This window comes from Ischnura elegans, chromosome 9 (assembly GCF_921293095.1).
Source record: "Ischnura elegans chromosome 9, ioIscEleg1.1, whole genome shotgun sequence".
NCBI lineage: Eukaryota > Metazoa > Arthropoda > Insecta > Odonata > Coenagrionidae > Ischnura > Ischnura elegans.
Window position 1 is genome coordinate 40426616 of NC_060254.1, and position 26313 is coordinate 40452928.

Genomic DNA, 26313 nt, shown 5'->3' on the forward strand with positions numbered 1-26313 from the left:
GTTCTTTGCTAGAAAATATTGATACCGAAAGAATATGCTGCCCGCTGGCGGAAATTATAAGTCATGCATCTCGGAGAAAGTTATTTAATGCGTAGTCTCCCAGATTCCCTCATGAGCCATACAAGTATATATCGACCAGATTTCGCAAGCTGAAAGCGTTCTTCAAATCGAAAGGACTCCCCACTCATAATATTACGTTCGCGATAATAAGTGAAGGGCAGAACCAACGGTTTCATCAAAAATGTCATCCATTTGAGACTCAGTTCAGCGCAAGAATATCCATTAACCCTTTCACTGCTGTTCAATCTCCGGAAACCTTCTCCTCACATGCGGCGAAAATGTTAAAATGCGTTTCCTGGCCCATGGAGCAGGTACTTCCAGGATGGGTGTGGTACATCCTCCGAAGGGTCGTTAATCCGCGACCCTATCCTCGACGAACTCACCCTCGCAGGACCGTCTCATCGGCCCTACCAGCGGGGGCCCTACCTCCGGAAAAGTGACCGCTCTGACTAAAATTTGAAAATCAATCAATCAATCCGATCATCACAAAATGATTGTTTTCATTGCACTCCTGCCAATCAAGCAATCAAGTACGTCTTTGAACCGTGTTTCTGCGTTGAAAAATAACGATTTTGTTTACTTTGCAACAAAACGTGGCTGCGGACCACTGGAAAACTGCCATTATATCAAAGTTAACAAAATCGGTATTTTTCAACGCAGAAACACGGTTCAAAGACGTACTTGATTGCTTGATTGGCAGGTGTGCGATGAAAACAATCATTTTGTGACGATTGGGTTGATTGATTGATTTTCAAATTGTAGTCAGAGCGATCACTTTTCCGGAGGTAGGGCCCCCGCTGGTAGGGCCGATGAGACGGTCCTGCGAGGGTGAGTACGTCGAGGAAAGGGTCCTGGATTAGTTGGTCCCTTCGAAGTGCTTCGGCGAAAGTGCTGACCGCATGGCAGGAAGGAAGAAAAAGTACGTCCACCGCAGTCTACCGTGCGGACGTACTAGGTACGTCCACAGCAGTGAAAGGGTTAAAGTAAAAGTAAATAATAATATTACTTACCATAAATGAACATTGCACTCAACATAAGAGTTATTAACGATTTTCACATCGTTAACAATAAATTCTTTCGAAAATCTAAGGGCACAGTACTACGGTTGAAAAATAGCACAAAACATTCATTTAGTACTTATTTAAGTATACCGGGACTAGCCACGGTGATAACATTTTACGGAGTCACCCGCAATGCACAAATAGTGCGAAAAATCCACAAAGGAAAAATCATTCGCCTTGATTAATACATCCGATTTCGTTATACATAGATGATATCTTCAAGTGTCAAAACTGATCCATAGTCATCTTCACTATGATGACACTGGTACGACACCGAATAAATCCAAGAAGTATAAGAGTTCTTAGCAACTCATTACAATTAATGTCTATCCAGTTGACAGGGCAACCATTAAATTCATCGCCATGATATATTTAAGTTAAAATGAACCATCAGGTACAACGTGTGAAATAAAATGTCAAAATTGAGAACAATAAAAACAGGGTAAGGGATTCAAAACCCTTACCAATGCATGGGTAAATAAAAGGGCAGAGGACAACAATAACTCACTTTTCCACCTTTGTGGTTGAAAACAGTACTGAATTCTCATAAATACGTGACATAACAGTTGGGAAAAAGACCGGTAAAACATAAATAGCACCTTCATGAAGCTAAATATATTGACAAAAACTCCGATTTTGATGTTTATATTAGTCCATTTTTAAACGGAACCATTATGTACGAGATACTATGTTCAATTTTTCATCTTTTAGAGTAGTTCCTTTAGTAGATCCTTTTCGAAAGCTTTAATTATACACTAGGCACTATCTACGATTTTGTTTTTGCCTGTATCCAGAAATTTTATTATTGCCAGCTCTAACCATATCTAAAGATGAACCAAATAGAAGACATTTTAAATAATCAGCTTTAGGTGTTACGAAGCAAGCAGAGTTGTCACAGCAGAATATGAGGGAGTTTTGCCGTGCACAATTTCTGGAATCCTACGCGCGTGATCAGGATAGAACAGTTTATTTTCTGACTTAAAATTCCTCTCGCGTCCACTCTCTGTTACGCAACGAAATCCTTGTTTATCTCCTGTGTACGTAGACGCATTCGACCTTAAAGGTCGTCCTCCGTCCGCATAAAAACTAATGCAACTATTCCTAGTGGCCTTTTCTCGCGGCGGATATTTAGCTTTTCACGATAAATAACAGGAAATTCGAAGCACAAAAAAAATCCATAGCGTAATTTACTTTCCCCGACGGGAAGGGATTGCAATTTCAAACAAGAACTATATAGATCCATACGAAAGATAGTTTTATTCAATGAGGACAAATTTATCAGAGCGCATAGAGAGAAAAATCTGTTTTTCCTATACCTTTTGAAAGACTTACAAATGCGAGCTCGATCTCAGATTGTCGGATTTCTTACAGCGAAAACCTAAGACTTTCCGCCACATGCCAATTGAGGTGGCATGATCAGATAAAAAAACAATCAAAATAAAATAACTTGCAATATATCCTCAGAGAAATACTGATACTTTTGAGACTATGGAAATATACTGCTACCTTTCTTATAAGTCGCTATGATAGAGAGGAGGTGGAGCTCGACTAAAAGCTTTGCCGATCCTAGCTTCGCCACTTTAAGTGTCCCTGAATTTGCTACTCCTCTTTAGTTCTCAACTAAAAATTAACTCCAAGTCACGAAAAGTAAAACTATTGTGAATTAGGCGTAAGACAGTAATCAAATAGAATGAATGGGGCTTCGAAATAAATAGTCAAATGGCAGGCATGCAGTCAGAAATCTTTCCTTTTTTGGGCTACGTTTACTGCGGGGAGCGTGGTATCCCAAAAATTAGAAGCGTAGAAGAAGTTGGCAACACTATTTTAGATGTAAAATTTAGTATTTTCACAATTTTTCCTATGATTTAAGACGATTTTAGAGGGGGTCAATTCTATTAGTTTTTGTCCTATCTCGCCTCGTTCATCCCAAACATTTGTAAGAATCCGTCAGTCAGTCAGTGGTCGAAAGTGGGATTTATAGAATAGTGAAATCTGAGGAGGGGATCGTGTTTGTGGGGTAGCTTGCGATGGCCACCCTCCCAAATCTCGGTCCAGGTCCCAAATCCCGGCGATGGCAGAGATTTTTCAGAGACTGCCTGATTCCTCCTTGATTGCTCAGTGGAGAGGGCTTTAGTACAGCACACCGTACGTCAAATGGATCGTTAATTTCATGTTTTAATGTTAAAAAAATCCCTTGGCGCCTCTCTTTAAGATCAGGCTAATCCCGACGCAGGGTTTCTCTCTATCCTACGTTTCGTCATGGCGCAAAACATCTTATCCCCTTCCAATTCGATTAATTTTCTGAATATCGTGTTCCTATTCTCTATGTATTTTTTTTTCTGCGGTTCTCTTTTACTTGGTAGTTAATGAAATGATATTTTGTAATTTGTAATAAACGTAGAACCGTGAAATAAAATATGATATTTAAGCATGGAGAATACAGCTATCGCTACTCGAATAAAATCATTTTAATCCTTGCAATGCATCATGTTTCATGATATGTGAATTATTTATGTGTACTATGTATGTTTAACATTTTAAGCTTTCAAAATAATTACATTGTTCCTATAAATAGTGCTAAAATTATGAAAAACCGATTACAGAATACACTCCTCATTGCGCGGTTTGGCGTCGAAAGTTTATGACGAGCTAGACTCGTCATTACAGCGCAAGGGTTTAATTTTCAAATAGCGTAATATTTCTGCGGAGATGCAGTTTTGAAATTCAAAATTTAAGGTAGAGGCAAATGCTGAAAATAGTATCTCCTATACAGGGTGGAGGAAAATTGTGTCACGAAATTTTAAGTTCAACAGATTCAGGCTTCAATTGGTGGAAGTTAGACTTATTTAAATATATAAAAGATCGTAGCACTTTTCCACAAGATTTTTTTTACTGCATAAAACGCGTTTCGGCTCACTGAGCCATCATCTGGTACCAGACACTGCTAAACATTTGAAATTCACCTTTATACCCATGAGAAAGGGGGGGAGTTGGGGAACCCACATCCCGTAGTTGTATCTTTTCTCACCGTCTCTGCTCTGTACGCCTGTTCCCACCCCTTCTACAAATCCTCCCTAATCCCCCCTTTCTCAAAGGTATAAAGGTGATTTTCAAATGTTTTGCAGTGTCTTGTACCAGATGATGGCTCAGTGAGCCGGAACGCGTTGTACGCAGTAAAAATCTTGTGGAAAAGTGCTACGATCTTTTATTTATTTAAATACGAAATTTCAACCCTGGATAGGTGATGCCAGTGGGAACCAAAATTACCAATGATGTTTAGGTCGAAAACGCACCGTATTCAAACTACAGAAACTTTGAGCCAAGCGCTTCAATAGGGTGGTTTCCTATTATTTTTTTATTGCCTAAATCGAAAGATTATTACCCCTGGAGTACGTATTTCTCGCTTTTAGATTTTTAAATTACGATATCTATTTTTCGCGATTAAATGAAAAGCGAAAAATTTCAAGCGCGCGAAAACGCGACGCGTAAGTATGAATGCCGGGAAATCTCTCCGTGTGACGTATTTCTGGTTCCCGCTGCCGCCCTGTGAAGTGACCTTGAAGCGAGGCGTAGCGCTGATACGACGCAGGCTGCTTGCGGGTAGCTGAGTACCCTGCTGGCTGGTAGCGCTTGGCTTAAATAAGTATTATTAATACTTTATCAAATGAAGAAAACTTTCCGACCTTAGCCAGTTTTAATAATTGATTATTAAGACATGTTTCCCTGAGCTCTGCGCCTCATGCATGCATTGGTAACCTCAGACGATGTGTAACTCCTATCTTCTCGTATAGAAACTAGGTCCCTGTGGCGTCACGTGGAGTGGCATCGCATGGGCGCCAATCTGGCCCTTTTCAAATGAGGATAAAAATGGACCATTGCCATTCGTCTAAACCGGTATTTCTAAAACGAAATAATTTGTATATTATGAATACACTAATTGTGGGTAACGAATCGCAATCAATGCTTCTCGTTTTCTTTGATGAAGGAAACTACCCTATTGGCCGCGAGTTTGCCCTGTTGCCGGATCATCTGGGCAACTCATGAATTCGAATGCTTTGCCAGCCGGAGATCGCGATGTATCCTAGGCATCCGGCAACAGGGTAAACTCGTGGCCAATTGATGCGCTTGCCTGACAGCTTCTGTAATTTAAAATTGACGAGTTTTCGACCTAAAAATCATTAGTAATAGCATCCACCTTCGAAATTTAAAGCTATAAAATGCGGTGATCGTCGGAAATTAAGGTATAAAAATTGCACTTGATAATCGGAGCACCTGCTTAAACTTTACCTCAGGTAAAAGTTTGATCATCAGCTATGCATGGCTAAAATTTCGTAACACAATTATTCTCCTCCCTGTATTCCCTAATAATTTCAATTTGAAAGATTAGGTATTAAAAATGTCAAAATGCCACGGAATAAAGACCAGTAAAGCGGGAGTGACGCGCCCTCTTAGCGTCTTAAGGGAGTCCATCATGTGCACTTCGATGAAAGTGAGCTGATAGCAAGCTCTACACTACTACGCGAGTCCTTTCCCTTCCAATGCTCAATCTATCACAGCCACTCTCTCAAAAGATTCCACGACCGCGGAAACCGACGATGTAATTAAATTACACATTTTCCTCCGAAGAAATCAGTTGCGATAATTAACGTACGTATTACCCAGTCTTAAATGTCATTGGGCGTAACCGGAGTGGAATCATCGTAGCGGGAAATTGCTTTCGTTTTTTTTAAACTGACCTGCGTGGTCCCGCCACTTTCGTAATGAGCTCTTACATCTTCACGACACGCATGGTCAGAAAAAAGAGGAGTCTTCGTCAACGCAGAGAAAGTGCAGAATGAGGAAAATAGAACTCTTTTGAAATGCGAAGAAGATGATAAGATTTCGTCAGACGAGTGAACCAATATTCTCCATGCATGCAATACACCGAAATACTTTTATGGATTCCGACACGAGGAAATGTAGTTATTTGTTAGAATCCACCATGGGTGTAGTGATGGAAAAAATGTCGGTTAAAATCGATTTTTTGAGCAATCGATTTTTAATCGGAAAGAAAAGCTTGGCTTTTCAAAAAAATCGATATTTGAACCGAAAGATCGATTAATCGAAAAAATCGACGGTTATTTTCTTTAAATACAGTTTCTACAAAGGCATGTTTGTTATGAATTCGAAAAACTTTCAAAATGCACATTTGAGTGGTAGAAAAAATCCCAAAAATGTACTCGGAATAAATGCACGACTTACTGGTAGTAAAAATTAACAAAAACACCCACATTTAAGTTTTGGGATCACCGCTTGGGACCATTCGGGTCCGCTAAATTTTTTACAAAGATCAACTGATTGCGATGCTTTCTTGTTGATCGCGGGCGTGCTTGCCAATTTGACCAGCCTTAGAGAAAAGTCTTTCGCATGAGACGGATGACATTATCATAGGCCGAAAGCGAAGCTACTAAGATCAAGCGTAATAGTCGATATCGAAGTCAAATATCGAATTTAGATCGAAACTCGAAGATTAAAGCTCGATTTCGATTTCCGCGATCTTTTTCTATTAAAACTAGATTTTCTATTTTAATAAAAATTTATTTCTGCATCACCACATGCGTGCACCAGGTGCACTACGCCTTAAGGCCTGGTTACACGGTACATTAACACGTACAAGTTAATGTACGTTTGCGTGAACGATTTTGGTGGACCGGAACGGAACATGTACGAATGCATGAACCAAATTAGAACAGGTTCTATTTTCCGTTCGTGCATTCGCACAAGTTGTGGGATTACACGGTGCATTTTCGTGTTCATCCACTCGTTCATACATTTAGACAACCCGTACGTTTTAACGTATCGTGTAACCAGGCCAGGCCACCAGGCGCGTCGCACGCTTTGAATTAATTTCGGAAAAGTGCAACTACCTTCTATTTCAATATATCGATACAGTACATCACGCCTGAATCAGTCGAAATTCTTATTCTTTCATTTTTTACCGATAATGTTTGTCGGGAAGAATTTTCCTATAACCGACCTAAAAAAATCTACCTCGAACCGGTCGGAATGCCAAACAATGTCCACAATCGGTTCACACTAGTGCGTGAGTCCTATGCAATTCCTTTCCTTAGCGACGTGACCTTAATAGCTCTTTCAGGCGAAAGCACGGACAGGTGCAAATCGCCTGAACCAATGATTCCCCAACGTACTCGCGACTCGCGGTCATCACTTGAAAGCGAAGACGTGACCCACTAGTGGCAGCATCCACTCACTTTCATTACCCCATCGCGTTCTTAAACCACCCCACTGGAGATATCCTATATCCCTTCGACATACTGATAGTCGATATGCGATTTTAAACCTGGTTCACACGCAGAACTATGATAGAAGTTCGAAAACACTTATCAATCCAGAAGCGTACTAATAGTGCTAATATGCTTCATGATGGTATAAGTAGGAAATCATAATATGTGGAAGTTGTGAAGGAGTGACAATTTTGCTCCTCTTATTTGAGAGAAAAACAAGTCATTTCTTGGCTTACGCTTGATATCTAAGGAGTGATAAGTTGAAAATAAATCGTAAAAGAAAATAAAACTTTTTTTATAGTCTACTAAATGATTTTCAGGTAAAATTAGAAATTTTTACTCATCAGGTACTGCACAACTATTAATTTTCAGGTACCACATGATGACGCCGCTATGTCGAAACTAGTCGTAACTAAAAATATTTTGGTGGAGTATAGCAAAGTTTTTTTTCTTTTCGTTGAAAATAAAATGAATTTCCACAAGTTTGAGCCTGATACTGACGGATCATGATAAAAAAATTATTAATTTATTTAGAAGTTGCATATTTCATTGTTACTTTAGATTTAAATCTTACAGTGCACGAGAATGATTACCATAGCATCGTAATTTTTAAAATAAATATTCTACTGAAAACACTTCACCAATACGCACTAACAACTTTTGTATCTATATAAGAGTTTAATTACTGTGAACTAAGCTATTTATAATACATTTTTTAGATGAGTAAATGTGTCCCAGTTGCTGATGCTATGTTTACCTGCCCCATACTCGGGGATAGTTGTACATACATGACTTGAACTAGCTTATATTCTTTATCAGAGAATACGTATATTATTCATAAAAAAGACACGAAAGTTAGGGGAGGATTTCTTGTTTTTAAAGTATTCGAGAAAAAAAGCTAACATGAAAAACCCAAATCCACGTAAATTTTTCCCAGTCACTCAAATAGGTTTAAAAAACTCTCTTAAAGCTGAATGGGTATTGATATTATCACCCAACTTAATTCATCCACCTCCTATGGTCATACTTCTAAGATAGATGGAATACGCTAATAAAAAACCGAATCAACCAAAAATATTTCGTACCACACAAAACCTGAGAGAGACCACCAAGGCAAAGGCCTCGTATGAGATATCTCGTGTAGTGGCATCTCGTCACTAAGCAGTGAGAGCAGCGTTCGGAGGATGATTGGATTTTTTCGAAGGAGAAGAGGTGAAAGGTAAAAGTGAAGGGGACATCAAACAGACGAAAGAGAGAGGGTAGGGCGACGTGATACGGCAAGATACCTACCGTCCTCATATGTCATCCCAATATTGCTGACTTTCTAACACAAAATAATACCCATTTACGCCTTAAATATTTTTATTTATGAATTCATTCATTTTCGCCGCCTCGAAAAGAGTTCATTTAAGGCATTTTACAAAGGGTAACGCGTATCAACGAATAATAACACAAATAATCATACCATGGGTAGGGAAGTAATGACGGCTCAGGGGAGCCCTTCGAGGATACAACACACCGGGGCCGGGACCCAGCAATCGTGCTGATACGCCCGATCACCCGGGGAAGGGGAGGACTGGAACGAAAAAGGAAAGAGGCGCCGCCGCGATAGGAGCCCGACGACGACTATGGGGTAGGGTTGGAAGGGATGGGACGGGGAAAAACCAGGCAAAGCCATTACTGTGCCAGCGATTTTAGAGGATTATCCTATGAGGGAGAATAATACAACGATCAAATGGCTAGATAACCATTCGGACAGTGGAAACGAGACTCCAGGGCGGGCTCGCAAGGATACACTCCTGGGGCAGGGACTATAAGCGCGAGCTTTTCTCTTCTGCACCCAGAAGGGGAAGGACTGGAAGGAACAAGGAAGGAGGCTCCGCCGCGATGGGAGCCCGACGACGCCTAGGACGACGATAGGGAAGGAAGGGAAGAGGAATCCCGCACCGTCACAAAGGCGGGCGGGCCCTACTACTAACGAAACCAAGCTTACGCAATTAATATTCTACCGATCCTAGTGGATTTTCCTATGAGGAAGAAGAAGCCATCGATCGAATCGGTAGATAACCATTCGGACAATCCAAGAGTATTCAAGAAGCACAATGTAATAAACAGAAATTGCCTGTCATATGGAGGTCTAATTTTAAGGCTTGGGTGACCCGTCAATTTTTCGTGAGTGTTTGCCCCGACTGTGAAAGAATATCTACAGAAGAATATCTATGAGGAAGAATAATCCGACGATCAAATCGCTAGATGCCATGGGTAGGGAGTAGGGACAACCTATCTAGGCGGGACTTCTGTTTGGCAGGCGAGGACTTTACTACTCCGTTACCGAGGCCGGCGAAATATTCCAACACCGCAATTGCACACCACCAAAGGTAGATATACTGGAGGTCAAGCATCTTCCAAGTTGTAGCGGGTATGAATTGGGAATCAACTGTAATTTACCCGTGATAAAAAATAAAAATAGTTGATAATTTCCATACTTAAATATAAACTATTACACTACCAACCATGGTTTCGACATTCTAAGTTATTTTCAAGGAAAAAATGGCATAGAATGGCGAAACAATGGTCGGTAGTGTAATACTTTATATTTAAGTATGTAAATTACCATTTTTAGTTTTTTTATCGTGGATACATTGCGTGTCCACCAAGTGAAGCCCGAAACGATTTTATGAGCTATAATTTATTTGTTTTCGACAAGAAACTATGGTGATATATCCTCATAGATGTAGTTAATAAACCACGTATTTACATGCGATAATCAGGATAATTATATATCCGAGAAGTTGGAGAAAATTTATTACAGTTTATGAAATAGAAAAATATGTACGTCTCAATTAAAGTTGATTGGCAAGTGCCTAACCAGGTTCCTGATCCCTATTTATACCCATGTGGTAAAAATTCTGTTCTTAGGATAGAGGAATAACTAGCGATGGGATAAGCAAGAAGGAAGTTATCAGTAGAATCTCTCAGACAAAGACAGCATTCCACTAAAATAAAGATCTACCTGCAGCGGGAAATTTAAACATAGATGTAAAGAAATATTTTATCAGAACTTACCCTTGGAGATTGCTTGTCAACAGAAGTGAGACATGAACAATGAGAGGAGCGGAGATTTTAAGGTTAAAGACCTTCGAAATGTAGCCCTACCGGAGAATGATGGGGATCAAATGGATGGACCGAGTTAGTAAAGAGGAAGTCCTAAGAAGGGTAGGATAAAATAGAAGCCTCATGAATACTTACAAGGAGACTTTGCCTAACCGATGTCAAGAAAGAGGATGAAACCTTTTTTATTTGAAAGTAGACACTTAGATAGGAATACAGTTGAAGGGTTTTGTCCAAATACGCCCGGGTTTGAGAGAAAAAAGCATTTAAAAATTGAAAAATATGGTCACGTTTAATTTAATATTAAAAATTTCGTGTATTGTTTAAAAGTGATTTGGCCGAGTGGTAGCGTACCGCGCTTCTGACGTGAAGGTCCTGGGTTCGAGACTCGGTGGGAGTAAATTTTTCCCAGTCAGCCACCTCCTCCACTTTTTGTAATCCGTGAACATCCTCTTCTAATTTGTTCATTTAGGGCGTTTTACATTTTTTTACTCGACTGTTGTTTGAGAATAAGCCCTAAACTGACATTTTTGTCGCTAGCTAACCCTTACTTCGAAATATTCTTTCCGTGCCAAGATTCATGAAAGCAGGAGTGGTAAAACTGTGGTGCTGGCTTCGAAGTGAAGGGAACTCATTTCCAAAGCAAAAGATTTTAAACATATTGTCTCCGGAGAGTCTCCTAGGTTCCTGCTGTTGTAGTATTTAGAATATACAACAATTTTCACTCGTCTACCTGTATGATCAATTTGGAGTATTCCAAGTGCTAAACGTCGCTATTGCTCTTCTGACTGTTGTTGCTCTCCTGTAGTCTATTTTTTACCTTGGTAATCGTCAGGAAATGCCCTTATAACTTAATTTATTTTGCTGAATAACTTTTGCCGCATGTATTTTGTTGCCGAGAACCTATTCAAGCGAATTCGATTTACCGGAGATATTGAGTTAAAAGTTAAAAGGCTAAAATGTTTGTGTATAATAGGATTTTGGAAAGGAAGAAAGAAATTTTGTCCTCAACACCTGAATAGTTGAAGGGCTAGTCGATTAGAACGAAGTTTTTTCAACACATAGTAACCTGGATAGGAGGTTGAAGTACCATCTATACATTTAGTTGGAATAGTAAGGCATTTTTGGGCACCCTGCCGACCATTATTCCCTACTCCTCTTGCCCTTACCGATCGATGTGCGAGATATGCTTTCCTCCCACAAACTTACTCTCCTCTCAATGTCAGAGTCCTTATTTCCGCGTATGTAGGTGCCTAGAGATTTTAAACAAGCTGTACAAGCTGGGGAAATTGTCGTTACATGTGAACTTTTAATTACCTGGAATATGCTACTCGGCCAACTTAAAATTGGTTCATGGCCCGCACCTGTTGAGGTCGATGTCCATATGATAGCACTGTTTTTAGTTTGGTTTGTCGGCTCGTCCCTTCCCTTTTCTTTTTTCATGGCCTCGCCAGACTCCCATTGTCCTACACTTCTTTTGCTTTTTCCCGTAGCACAATATTATTCGGTTTTCTCTTGCTTTCATTAGATCTTATGCCCACGAGAAATCTCTGCCGCGTAAAGGACCATGAATTGGAGGAAATACCTCCATAATATAAAGCACAAATGTATAAAATTGAATAATCTGCAATGCCATTGCCTTCTCCAATTTTTCATTATTTATTTATTACTTCGCCTCTTTACAGTAATTTGGATGACAATTGTGATAAAACAAGAAAAGCAAGTAATTGAAAAGCACCATGCTCTTTCTATAAAACTGCTACCTGAGCATTCGCCATTGTGTTTCTTTATATCTTCAAGGAAACATAATCCCCTTAACTTTTTTAAACAATTTAATTCTCTACTAGCTTCGAGGCATATCATGCATACCTCAGCATATCATTGTACGCTGGTTAGGACAACTGATGATGCACGATTGAATAGATTTTTATTCCATCCTCATGTGAGAATATCTCTCTTTTCCCTTGAAGGAGGAAGGTGCAGTTCTGGTTTCGTGCAATAAACTGCTTTACTTTCCTGTAAAAATAAACATAGCACGGTTGGCTTACGGATGTGCACTTTGGTGGTATAGTTTTTACGCTGTATATCGGTTCTCCTTCCTCGTCGATAAATAGTTCATCATAAATGGCACTATTTTTTTTGTCCCCCAAAAACCAATAAGCATTTAAAATGTATTGTTTTTAACACATGGCCGGAGAACATTTTTTTTTAAATTTGAAATACAACCCAGTCGTAAGTTTTCCAGATTTAGAATACACAACAGAAACATTTAAAAATTCACTCTCCAGTTTCTTCGCTCACTTGCGGACCAAAATCACCTCCAGGTTCTGATAAGCACAATAAAAACTTTAGGAAGCAGCTTTCCTGCGCTGTATATGAGTGTATTACTTTGATCACGCTCCCAAGAGCAACCTGAACAATATTCTCCCTTTCTTGATCGCGTTCTCTTTATATCCACCTCTACGGACACCCGGTCTGATCTGTATTAATTACAAAATCCATTACATTTGGAGATTGGGCTTTTTGTTTGCTTCTGAAACGTCATTGCCGATTGCAATATTTCTTCAGCACACGCTTGCTCGCCCGCTGATATGTATTTTGTTAATTTACGTTGCACGATTGGGTTTCTCTTCTTAAAAGATGCAATCCATGAAGCACCAGCAGGGAATTCAAATCCGGGAGATATGTGCTGAAATTACGCATAAATAGCTATTCTTGTAAAGTCCGAGTCATCAGCGGCTCATTGCTGTTCCTGGGTTCGACAAAGTGATCGTATAACCATCTGTAGATCATTTCAAGCTTGTCGAGTTTCGTTCCCCCTGATTTTTTATCTTTCTCCCGTATGTAACCGGGGAAACTCTCCGGAGACAATATGTTTAAAATCTTTTGCTTTGGAAATGAGTTCCCTTCACTTCGAAGCCAGCACCACAGTTTTACCACTCCTGCTTTCATGAATCTTGGCACGGAAAGAATATTTCGAAGTAAGGGTTAGCTAGCGACAAAAATGTCAGTTTAGGGCTTATTCTCAAACAACAGTCAAATTTTAAAAAATGTAAAACGTCCTTAATGAACAAATTAGAAGAGGATGGAACGGATAACAAAAAATGGAGGAGGTGGCAGACTGGAAAAAATTTACTCTCACCGAGTCTCGAACCCTGGACTTTCACTACAGCAGTGCGGTACGCTACCACTCGGCCAAATCGCTTTTAAACAATACACGAAATTTTTAATATTAAATTAAACGTGACCATATTTTTCAATTTTTAAATGCTTTTTTCTCTCAAACCCGGGCGTATTTGGACAAAACCCTTCAACTGTATTCCTATCTAAGTGTCTACTTTCAAATAAAAAAGGTTTCATCCTCTTTCTTGACATCGGTTAGGCAAAGTCTCCTTGTTAGACAAGAAGACAGAGCAGCCTTATAGGCCATATCTTGAGGCATTAAGGCCTGATGAAGAAAATCTTCGAGGGACAAGTAGATGGCAAGAAAGTAAAAGAAAGATCTCGAGCAAAATATATGGAACAGGTAAAGAAGGATGTGAAAGAGATGAAGTACGTAAGTGTGAAAAGATCAGCTGGTAATAGAATTGATTGGAGGGCTGCGTCATACCAATCTTAGGATTGTTGAACAGTGATAATGATGACGCCTGAAACACGTAAAATTACACGTTTATTTCTCCCGGAAAGGATCAAGGATTCCAGCGACAAACATTATTGCCTTCCACTCAGGTAGTATTCTATATAATATCATCTATTTCCTTGAAACATATAGTTTCGAATTCCGATTGCTGAAAATGACCAATGTGCTTCGATAGCAATGACAACCACCAAAAACTCTGGTACTGAATCAATGATACTCTGTTCTGCGAGCCCTATCGATTAGCAATTACAACCAGCGGATTCACTAGCTCCGAAAAGCTAGAATATAACCTTATATTGACCTCCGAAATTTTTCTACCCCTACATAAACCCAGCTAACTTTATATGAATGGCGAGGACTGTTGAAATAAAACAATGTCACCCCAGGCCGACCAAAAACAAGCTGACTGACGGATAAAGTGATTGAACATCTCCTTTTTCACAGATAGCTAAAGCCTCTTTCTAACACAGTCATGCTTACAGAGTTAGATTTTATCACAGCCAACACATGAAGTGGAGGAACAGCAGAGTGGGCATGTTTACGATATCTTCATACCCGCTTGCGATACGAGAGAAAAACAAGAGAACATCAAGATAATGGAGCATGATGGCTAGAAAGTAGCCTAGTTTGAACAACCCATTACAGAAAGCAGGAAAGATAAGGAAGAATATGGAAAAGCAAGGCTTGCATCAGAAGAGTATATTTTACCCAAACTTTAACATCGTCACAAGCTAGTTAAGTTGGCGTTGTACGCTCAGCCATATACGAATATTGCAAAATAGAGCGATGAATAAATTAAAACGAGAAATATCCACAACGCACTACAGATATTAAGTTCATTAACTCATGGAAAATACAACACAAGTCAAAATTATATCGTGTCAAAATCAAAGACATGTTTAGCATGTAAAATGTTTCTACGCGTTAACCCTTTATAACCCAATGTTGCTTCTAAGCAACATCAAAAATGTTTAAAATTTCAGCTCTATTTAGGAGATATCTAGACCGCCTATTATTTTGTAGAGTACATATTAATGACGAAATATTTACCTGCCGGGATAATTATCGTTGAGTGTAAAATTTTCAAGTTTTCAAAATGTAAAATCTTGAAATTATATTTCTCCCAGAATCAGCTCTGGGTTAGAAAGGGTTAAAGTGGCTTTTCTACGAATACCTTAGAAAAGAACAATAAATATAAATATTCACAAAGTCAAAAATGTAATTATATTTGGTTAATATTAGTCTTTATTTGAGAATATAATACTGTTGAGATAGATTTTATGCTAAGATTTCAACATTAATTACGGATATGCGGCACTCTTACCCAATTACTTTTCCACGAGATATGAAAAGGACATATCTCGACAAAGGATATGTAACATATCACCAGATAACAGATGAAAGGACCTATAGGGTGGAGAAATTTGTCCCATACCTCATTTCTCATACCATTCAATGGAGACTTCTAAAAATTACATTAAATAAAATTCAGAAAAAGATACTCAACAGTGGTGTGAGTCATAACACCCACGAAAGTAAAACAAATACCCTAAATCCAGTAGTTCGAATGAAAATTTCAGATGACGTCCGATGCGAAAATCTTGATCAATAAAATAACTCATCTGTAACCTTACTAATAAAATCAAATCATGCTTTATTTCTTTCTTCAATACGGAAATTTAAAAAAATTTAAAATTTCGATTATGCCAAAGAAATATATCTTGCATTTCTGACACGTCCTCTTAATAAACCAGTCGTGCAAATGGAAAATGGAAGATAAAACATTTCAGCAATATTTTTCCTTAGTTATACTTGATTTTAATCTGATCTGATTTTCTTCCAGTCACAATTAATAATCAAATATCATTATTTAATTAATCTCGATTACACCTAATAGAAATAAATAAGAAGAAATGCTTCGGTGGAGTGTTAACGACTTCATTCTCTTCACTCATAGTTTCTAACGGTCTATTTTCATAAACGTCATATCGTAAAAGTTCAACCCGACTTTAATGACCTGTGTACAATGTACGAGTAAATTTCTGATTGCATTAACAATTTTTGTGAACCGTAAGGGGACAAGTACTGGATCAAATTAGAATAGGATCTATTTTCTATTCATGAATCCGTATACGGTGCATTTTGGCGTTCATTCTCAGGTTCCAAAATAGCACTGCTCCTACTGCGCCGTCCCAACTCACCTTGTAATTACCCCCAACATGGACCGTTGCTCACAGTATTAATAGTTGATAACAGCTCTAGTTATAACTTCAACTCATCATGTATGATTGAATCTATAATGAATCAGGGAAAGGCGTTCCTGATGAAGCACTAATTAAAGTTCATCATACGTACGTCGTTCTTGATAAAAGTTTCCCTCGGATTTAAATGCCTATGATCGGCAGAAAGCTATCCATGTCAATGGTGCGCGATTATGTTTTTTCTCTGTATTCAACAGTTAATTAAGTTATGATAACCGTGGTGACTAGCGCTCACACACCATAATTTATTTTTTATACCTCAGAGTTATGAAAAATTCACCAACAAAATAATTTATTCTTATTCACTCGGTTTTAGAAAATTTGGATAAAGCGGTGCCGGTGAAACGCGATCCACGCATAACTGATTGCGAGATAATAATTTTAACCGAGTTTTTGAAAACTAGGATAACTGAGAATATTATTCCTGTTGGTGAAGTCATTCAGCATATAGGATATGGCCAACAAAATGTTTTACCTGGCTACCCTAGGCGTAGACGAATAAGCATCAATTTCGGAGGCCGATGTAAGGTTAGATTATAGATTTATGGAGCTGCTAAATTTGTTTGATGATTCCCTTAGACATTAACTTGTACGACCTAAAGTGTGATGTGTAACTAGGCCTTAAGAAAGTATTGCGTCATCGTATGATATAAAAAATCGACCACGTTTTCCTCACGTATAATCGAAAAATTTCCGCACACATATTTTGACTTTTTCGGTATCGCCGTGGATGCTTTCCGACCGCTGGGAAAGAAAAATAAATCCTTCGGGACACCAATGGCATTTAAAGAGAAGGGAAATTTCCTTGAAGGAGCGGAGGAGAGGAATATTGAATAACCTCAGAGGTGAAATAAAAACTGGTTCTCATTTCCCCTAAGGTATGGAGAGAAACTTTCTTTTGTCCAAGATATTTACCTGGGGAACGAATTCACCCTCTAGCAAGATAGGAAGCTCTTACGGAACCACATACAAATAAGAACCATTGATTTCTACGTTAAATAATTGAGTTTTTCTCGAAATATCAGTGAAATAATGAATATAAGTGGCACAATAGCGGGAGAAATAAACACACATCAACCGAAGTGTCATACGCACACGCGACGAATATAAAAATGAAAGACTCCCGAAACAAATATTGCAGTGAGACTCATGGAACTTCAGTAAATATGCATTGACGTTCCAATTTTAAAATGCCTGTCCTAAGTCTATCCCGGCTAACGCGATGAGTGATATGCATTAAAAGAATTCGGGTCGGTGTGGAGGTTAAATTGTTGGCCTCCCACCTAGTGTGTTCGGGTTCAAATCCCAGCAGTGGAAGAGTTTTTTCAGAGACTACCCAATCTCTGCTCGGGTGCTTTGTGGGGGGCACTTCAAGTGTAGCACTCCGTCCGTCGGATGGGACGTTACGCCGTGGTCCCCTTGGCACCTTTCGTTTAGGAGTGGGCTAATGCCGACACCGGATTTCTCTCCTCCCTTCCCTCCCTACCGTCCCTTACAGCGCATATGGCCTTAGCTGTCGGTCGCGTCTTCCAATTACCATATCATATCGATATGCATTTCTACCAAAATTTTGGCTTCCACATCACGGGCATTTTTCAGAAATGTGGATTTTCGAGGATTCTCCGAGTGAAGCGTGACCACGCAGGTCGCCAGATTGGGCGTTTTTCTCTCAAAATTACCAAGTTTGACAGGTTACACAGGTCAACGCAATTTTCATAAAGTCCTAGCGATGAAAAACTACTATCGCCAGCGAATTTAGCAGCTCCATAAATCTAGAATCTAACCTTACATTGACCTCCGAAATCGAAGCTTATTCGTCTACACCTGGGGTAGCCAGGTAAAACATTTTTTTGGTCAAATCCTATATCGATGGCTAAGTTCTAGCAACACGTATCTCAAAATTTGGCCGGTCTGAGTTAATACTGTTAATAATGTTAATAAACAATTATATTCAAGCAAAAAAAACAACTCTTTGTTTGCAAATGTATGCTTCTTTTTTCAGTATTATGTATTTTTGGTTTTTAATTTCAATTAAAATAATATAACATTTAAAAAAATAGATTGTTTTTTTGCTCTCCTGAAAAGTTGCTATTTTTGAGATACGTGTTGTTAGAACTTAGCCATCGATATGCTGAAAATATGCCTTTTGGTAAGCTCTTTTCGATTGGAGGTGCATGGTAGTCTTAAGCTTAGACTCCACCCCACTCTAAAATCCGCATAGCACGAGGGATCCATGGATGTATATGGCCCCCCTACTTGAATGTGTGATTATCACATGCTTGTGTTTGAGTCTACCTTCAATAATCCATAAGCAGCCCACAGGTGAATCCCTGAGTAAGTAAAAGGTTACTTAAATAATTTCCATAGATTATGATGATTCTGAAGATATATGTATCGATGCAAAGCACATTGAAAATGTATCAGCTCATAAAAGTTCCAGCTAAAAACACATATAGGTTATATAATTGCGAAAATATTAAGTTTATACATTGCTTCATTCATTCACACGGCGCCTTAAGCGCAAACATACAAATAAATTCAGAGGTAAGGAAAGAAATGGATAGGAACACATAATGGAAAACGGACGAGGACAACGGTGCTGTGGTAGATGGAAAAAAGCCAGAAATCAGAGGGTAAAAATGCGGCCTGACTGGGACTCGAACCCAGAACCTCCTGGTTGTCGGCCAGGTGCTCTACATACATGAATGTACAATTCTTTGAACAATACATTCAGTGCAGAAATGCAGAAATTGGATGCGATATATTCTTTGAGATAACTTCAAACTTGGTCTCTAACGGATGGAGCTCATCAACCCGAGAATGAGGAATTAAAACATGAAGTAGATACGTACACGGGCGTTCTTCGGCGAGACCATTGAATGCAAAATAGGTTTCCCATCCGACAAGTTGGAGGAACAAGAAAGCATTCGCATGACAGGAATCGAAAATTTACGAGCCGTGACCAACTCAGTCGCCCAGTAAAACTCGCTGAAAAAAATTAAAATATACGCGGGAGACCGTCGCTAACCTTCCCCGGAATGCGGAATCTCAGCGCCATCTCGCGGTGCACACGCGATGCAGATTTCACCCTACCGCCGGATGCATTTAACGATGGGAGCTTTACTGACCGCTCCAACTCGCTTTGTAATTACCCCCAGCGAGGACCGTTCGACACGATATTAATAGTTGCTAACAGCTCTCCTTATAACTTCAAGTCATCATGGATGACTGAATCTATAATGAAGCAGGGTTGGGCGATCCTGATGCATTACTAATTTAAGTTCATTAATACGCACGTCGTTCCTGGTAAAGGTGTCCCATGGTTTTAAATGCCTATGATCGCCAGAAAGTTACTTCTTTGATGTTTGGCAAAGAGTGACAATTTTACCCAACAAACATTCAGCAACTTACCTCACAGATATGAGCCCCATATTTAAGTGCAAACCCCAAACTATTTAGCGCCCACAAGGGCATGTTTCAGCGAATGGCTTTGATGAATTGAGATCGCACTGAAGATACCACAGTAACGCACTCATATACGCGTTAGAAGGTAACTTAGAAGTTAAGTTCCTAACCCAGAAGATAATAATCCAATGGTTGAAAACGTTTGCAGATAGCTAAATACTTTTTTGTTGACCAAACCTCAAAATCAAATATAACCAATTCTAAAAATTAATGGAAAAGCTGCGTTAAATGCGCATAAAAGAGAAGAAAGGAAGGTAATACGCTAAAAGTATTGCCAGTCCGAGATATATCACGTAAAATTTATGTTGAAATATCAACTCATTATTATTCCTGATTCCAAAATGCATTTACAGAGAGTAGAGGGTTTTATGAAGACAAAACGCGAAAACTAGCAAGAAAAAAGGAGATAAAGTAAAGCATTTCTTTACTCTACATGTAAAACTGTAGAAATATTGTGCATAATATCGGTTCTCAAATGGGTGAGATTGGGCAATCGTATTGTTCATACTCGCTCAAAGCTCTCGTTTACCGAGATTAATTTTTTCGGGCAATTATAATCGCACATTTTCGTCCAACCTTAATTATTAAATGTCCTTAAAAAGCCAGAGTATTAAATAAAATACCGAAAAGGCTGGATACCTAAGAAAAACAGTTTCCATAGTAACAGCAAAGTGGGTCCAAAAAATGTTTGCATTGTCATAGCTCAGTAACTAAGGAGTTGCGACCCATGTTTATGGATAAAAAAATATGCTTGAAATTGTCTCCCCTACGACCTCCTGAAGTATTACAACTGCCTCCATCCTCCTGAAACACCCGGTAGAATAACATGAGATTCATTGTTGGAATATTTTACGAAATATGAAAAACGATTAAAGAGAAACTATGGCCAAGAGTTTCATAAACGCGCTATTCGTATTTCTCGGAGCCATCCTGAATCATAAAAGGTAGCGAAATGAAGCAACGCCGGTAATCCCAAAGCCGTCATCATTTTAAGAACTCGCTCCCAGATCCTTTAACTTTCTCCTCGTACCACCCATACATAAAGCTCTCCAGAAAATTCCTAAAAACCCAGGGGATCATCATCAAAAGTCAACGATCCTAAGATTGGTTTGGCGCAGCTCTACATTCTTCTTTCATATCCGCTTTCCTTTTCACAGTGACGTATTTCTTCTCTTTCACATTCTTAATATATTTCTCCATAAAACTCATTCGAGGCCCTTCCTGCCTTCCACTTGTCATTCTACGATACTTTACATCAGGCCATCATGTCTCATAATGTGGCCAACTAAGTTGTCCCTTCTTCTGCTTAATGTTTTTAGGAGGCTTCTCTTTTCTCCAACTCTTCTAAGCACTTCCTCATTACTTATACGATGCATCCAATTAATCTTCATCATTCTTCGGTAGCACCACATTTCGAATGCTTCCACTCTTGACTTCTCTGCACTGTCAACGTTCAAGACTCGCCTCCATAGAGAAACATGCTCCATATGTAGCATCTTATGAATAGTTTCCTTATTTGTAAGCTTGATTTCTCAGCTGTACGAAGATTACCCTTTTTGTAAAAACCCTCTTAGCCTGCGCTATTCTACTGACAATTTCTGTCTTGCTTCGTCCGTCGTTTGTATTTCGGCTTCCTAGATAGCAAAACTTTTTCACCTCTTCAAGCTTCACCCAGTGCATATATTTGAAAATTCCTTTCCGACCGAAAAAAATGCGGCTCACGAGTGCAGAACTGCGGGATCACGCCGAAGAGTCACGAGAAGGTCGGAATGCTGTTATGACTTTGAAAGTTCAAAGACACGGAGAGGAAAAGTTCTTTAAAGGCGAGCACACAATCTCGATGTCCCAGTCGAAAACTGGGCCGAGTCACACGGGGGGAAAGGTAAAAAAAATTAGTAGAATAGGCAGGTGAATGGAGAGGGAATGGAACGAACGGTTAAGATGCTATCTTTCCGCTTGTTTCCCCAAGCACGCTCGTTTCAGCCGTCTTATGGTGTTTTCCCGCCGTCAACCCACGCGGAATAAAGGGAGGGTACGGCGAAATAGAAAGAAACCTCACCCTTACAGAATAAGAAATAGTTGGAAACGGACCAATGACTATTTTTTTTCTTACAGATGATGACAATGTATGGGTTGAAACAATATCTCATCCGGATACTCCATCCAGCCAAAGTAAAAAAAATATATTTTTTTTTCGATATATTTTGCGTCGTCCATTTTTTGCCTGGTTTCATGAGAAAAACGTAACTAAAATATTTGCTACTGAGTGAATTAATTTATTAACAAAGAAAGGTCAAATCATTTTTGATTGGCCGTTTTGTTTTCCTTCCAATTATCATTATTTTATATTTTTGTGGCGATATTTTTTTTCTTTTTTAATACCAAAGTATTATTTTTCTCTTTTATTATGTTTATCTTTAGTTTTGTCTAAATTATAGTTCATAAATATTTACGTATTTTTTCACTAATTTTGTCTATATTTCATTAACAAACCAATGCATAGAAGGAGGTAAAGGCATAGGACAGACTTATGTTTAACTTCCAATATTCCACAAAAACTGTATAAGGTCGTTTAATAAAAAGCAGAGCAATAACTGAATCATTTTCAAAGGATTGCATCTCTAATATGCTCACAAAGTTCCTAGATGACTAATAACGGTACCCAAACTTAGCACCAAGCCATTTCCAAGGAAGCAACTTAAACGCTGATGTAACAACGCACTCATATGGCCAGTGGCGCCGACTCCATGGGGCCTGAGGGGGCCCGAGCCCCCTCAAAAATTGGTTATGGGTGTGACGAAAAAATGTGCCAGGCTGCTCGATAGTCTGGACAGTCTGGATAGTCTAGACAGATAGCCTGGAGTGTCCAGATATCATATTTCGAGTTATCAGGGTTCTAATGCTGATCATATGAATCTTCTTAAATGCTTAAAAAACTAAAAACTCACTACTTATAAAATTTCCTTGGCAAGATCCCCGGTTTGGGCCCCCCAATATTTTTTGTAAGTCGGCACCCCTGCATATGGCGACACACACTGAAATAGGATGATCGACAGTTTCCTTGAAGGTACAACTGTGGGTAAGAGGTCTTACAGTGCCTTTCAGTTAACTGCTGTGGTGGATAAATCAGCACGAAAATCGGAAGAGCTCGTTACCAAAGGAAGCAGGATGACGGATACAAATTATCCGGAAACTTCTGCGCATTAAGATCATCCGGGAATAAGGAACTCGGACGTTCCTCCTCGACCCTACGGACGCCTCGGTTCTACATCCGTAAAATCAGACCCCTTAACATTTAAGTAAGCCTTACGAAGGAAGTTACTCGGTAAGGTTATATCGTGGATTCCACCAAACACGGCAGCATTTTTGCTTAATTCACGCACTCTTCATACACAGAGGCGAAATTTTGGAGAGAAAGCCGGGAAGCAGATTCAGATTTTTACTCGGAAGCGGAATTTTTTCTTCCTGGGTGCACCACATTACGAAGCTGAGAACGCACGCTTGACGGATTCGACGATGAAAAAATACGAAATTGGTCTTTTCGTTTTTCCGGTTTATTAATTGAGTGGAAGGTATGCTGCATTCTTTCCTCAGTTACTTAAACATCCGCATCCCTTCCATCTATTACGCGAAGCGCCCCTCGTAGAAGTAATCACTGCAAACCATAGGAGAGGGCAATGCCGTAACGAGGAGAAAACAGGATTTTAAAGGACTTCTCACCGAACACGGCGGAACCTGTCCTGTAATGAAAAACGGAAGCAAGGGACAAAGAAAGTTATAGCAACCGATGAGGCGAGGCAATATTCCGAAAGGAAAACCATAACGGAAGCTTAAAAGCTCCCCCTCTTGGTGGTATCTGCTGCTATACCTTTCACTTCCCCATGTCTTTTTTTTACGCGTTTTTACATGAAGCGTGCAAAATTGCGGTTTTCTAGAGAAAAAAAACACAAATGAGTAGCTTTGGTCTCTTTAAATTTACAATACGAATCATCTTTCATGCCATGGGCGTACCCAGCAGGGGGCCGCTGTACCTGTCCCTGCCCCCCCCCCCCCAGAAGCAAAAGTAAATTTAGTTCAAAACGAAATTTTAGAAAAAACGTTCTGTAAATTCTAGGAAAGTGACATTAGTATAAAGTATGTAATTTAAAGCGCTGTTATAATTTTCTTGAAATTTTGGTTTCGTAACCTATTCTGTATTATAACTTGAACGACCACGGTTTGCCCCCCTGTAGTTTTGATCCTGGGTACGCCTTTTTTTCAACCATTGGTGATCCTAATTCAGTAGTAAAGCTCAATATTTCAAAGGAATCATCATTTCATTTACACAAATATGCATGTTCACTCCAAATTCGCAAGTTTGAACGCACATTTCAGGCATTTCAACGACAAAATCTTGCATACCGTAATTGACAAAGGTTAAAAGCTGGCTTTTTTTGGTACAATTTGAATTTTAAGATTATTTTTGTTGCTATTATTATTTAATTTTTTCCTTCTTTGACAAACCAAACTCTTATTGCCGTATTGTGTTAATTTTTCTGTTATAACCTGCTATTATAAAAGCATAATTCTCATAATTTTTGCACGAAACCGGAACATGGTGGAGAATTATTGGAAACCGATGGGGCGCCCTCAAAAGCGGTCTAAACTGGGACTGTCCCGGCCAAACCGGGACGTATGGCCACTTTAATGAACACAGCGAAATATAACAGTATTCTCCACAGATCTTCTTGAGAGGAATTTCCATTGATAGAGTACTTTTCTCCATCGTAAAGAATTGTTCGAAGACGGTTTAATCAGATAGTCTAAATTAGTAATTCTTTAATAATTACCAGAAAAATTCAGAATTGCTAGTTGCCAAAAAAAACAAAAATAAGCAAAAAATAGGACAAAGAGCAAAATCCGTGTTATGTGTAGTATAAGCTAACATCACTTATTGGAAAACATGGATGTGGTGAGTTTCAGTGCAATAGCAATTCCGTAGATCTTAACAATTAAAACTATCTATTAAGGAAATAAGATTTAAAATGAATCATTTTTTGTGTTCAGAATTTTTTGATCCAATTTCCAAAAAGTGTCGAAATACTTTATAGGTTAATACCTTGTGCGAAAAATCAAAAAAATTTACGAGGACCTCTATTGAATTAACGCACTTCAATCCATACAGTTGTCAGCCCTGCCGGCCGAAGGAAAGTCCTTGCTCGAGGTGTTCGCGAACGGTGGATCTCTTCCATCGGCGAACGACTATGAGGTGATCCGCAGAGCGCCGGACGGCTCGCTGCACGTGGTCCAGTCGGACGAGAAAAACCCGGCGCTGCCACCACCTGGAGCCACAGTCGTCCTGCTTGAAGAGAAACCGGGAGGTGGATATGAGGTAAGGACCTTACACTACATAGTTCAACAGAGCGGCAATATTTCAATTTCTTCTCGATACGGAATTGGTTGACCCAATAATGAAAACCTTTCCCAGAGTAGAAATACTTCCAGGACCAGAACATCTTGGAACACAGCAGTATCAGTTTTCTTGGATATTACACTATTACGTATGCCACTTCTTTTTTACGTAGCGTGACCCGAGTTTCCACGAATTATCATTATCTTCAGGCACAAATTATGATATATTTATCTTATTATTGCTACCTAGTTACCTGATGAATTTTAAAACGGACGCCAGAATAGGGGAAAAGTATGGGTAAAGATATTCACGTATCAGAGTAATTTCCTGACTTTCAATGATTTTTAAAATTTCTAACTGCTCTCTAGAGTACAATTCATGACGGTCATTGCATAATTTAAAAATATTCATTTTAAAATCGCTCCTATGGCAGTTTCACATTAAGTGTTTAGCAAAATTACTTTTTTCATCTTTGTTATTTTTGTAAGCATTTAAATATTCTATCTTCCCGACATCATAGCTTCTTCCTGTCTGCCCCACGTATTCTCAGCAGTATTCTCCACAGAATTTCTACCGTGGAAATCCTTTGATGGAGTAATCTGGGTGAAGATAGAGTAAAAATATTTCTGCCAAAATGAGTGTCCGTGGAAATCCGTATGCAATTGGCAGTTGTGCTCAGTAGTTTACTATTGGCAATAGTTTAGTATCTAGTGTTATTCCACCATTATCACAAAAATTATGTTCAAAGAGATTTTCAATGTCTGATGAACATAGGATTTAGTGCGCGAAATTACCCGTAATTGCCCAATTATAACCTGAAACCACTGCCACTCTGCTCCTAATACTCCTCTACCCGCCACGCTGCGTGGGCTTTGGAATGTTTTTTTCACGGGCGAGCACTCAAATTGGCATTTTGGGGCATATTCGTTAAAATGCACGATTTTTTAAATCTTAAGTGCAGTTATTCGGAAAAATGGAAAGAGAATTACCATGAAATATTAAACATGTTCATTTCTGACCCTCCCTCCATAAATGGCCG

The 26313-nt window shown here is 39.1% G+C and overlaps 1 protein-coding gene across 1 annotated transcript in view; it reads left to right on the plus strand.

The window, feature by feature from the left end:
• Positions 1-26313, plus strand: part of LOC124165956 — a 106299-nt gene that overhangs the window by 54393 nt on the left and 25593 nt on the right. The window contains exon 2 of the mRNA XM_046543505.1: positions 25047-25253. Coding sequence (XP_046399461.1) covers positions 25047-25253 — 207 coding nt within the window. The remainder of the gene's footprint in view (positions 1-25046; positions 25254-26313) is intronic.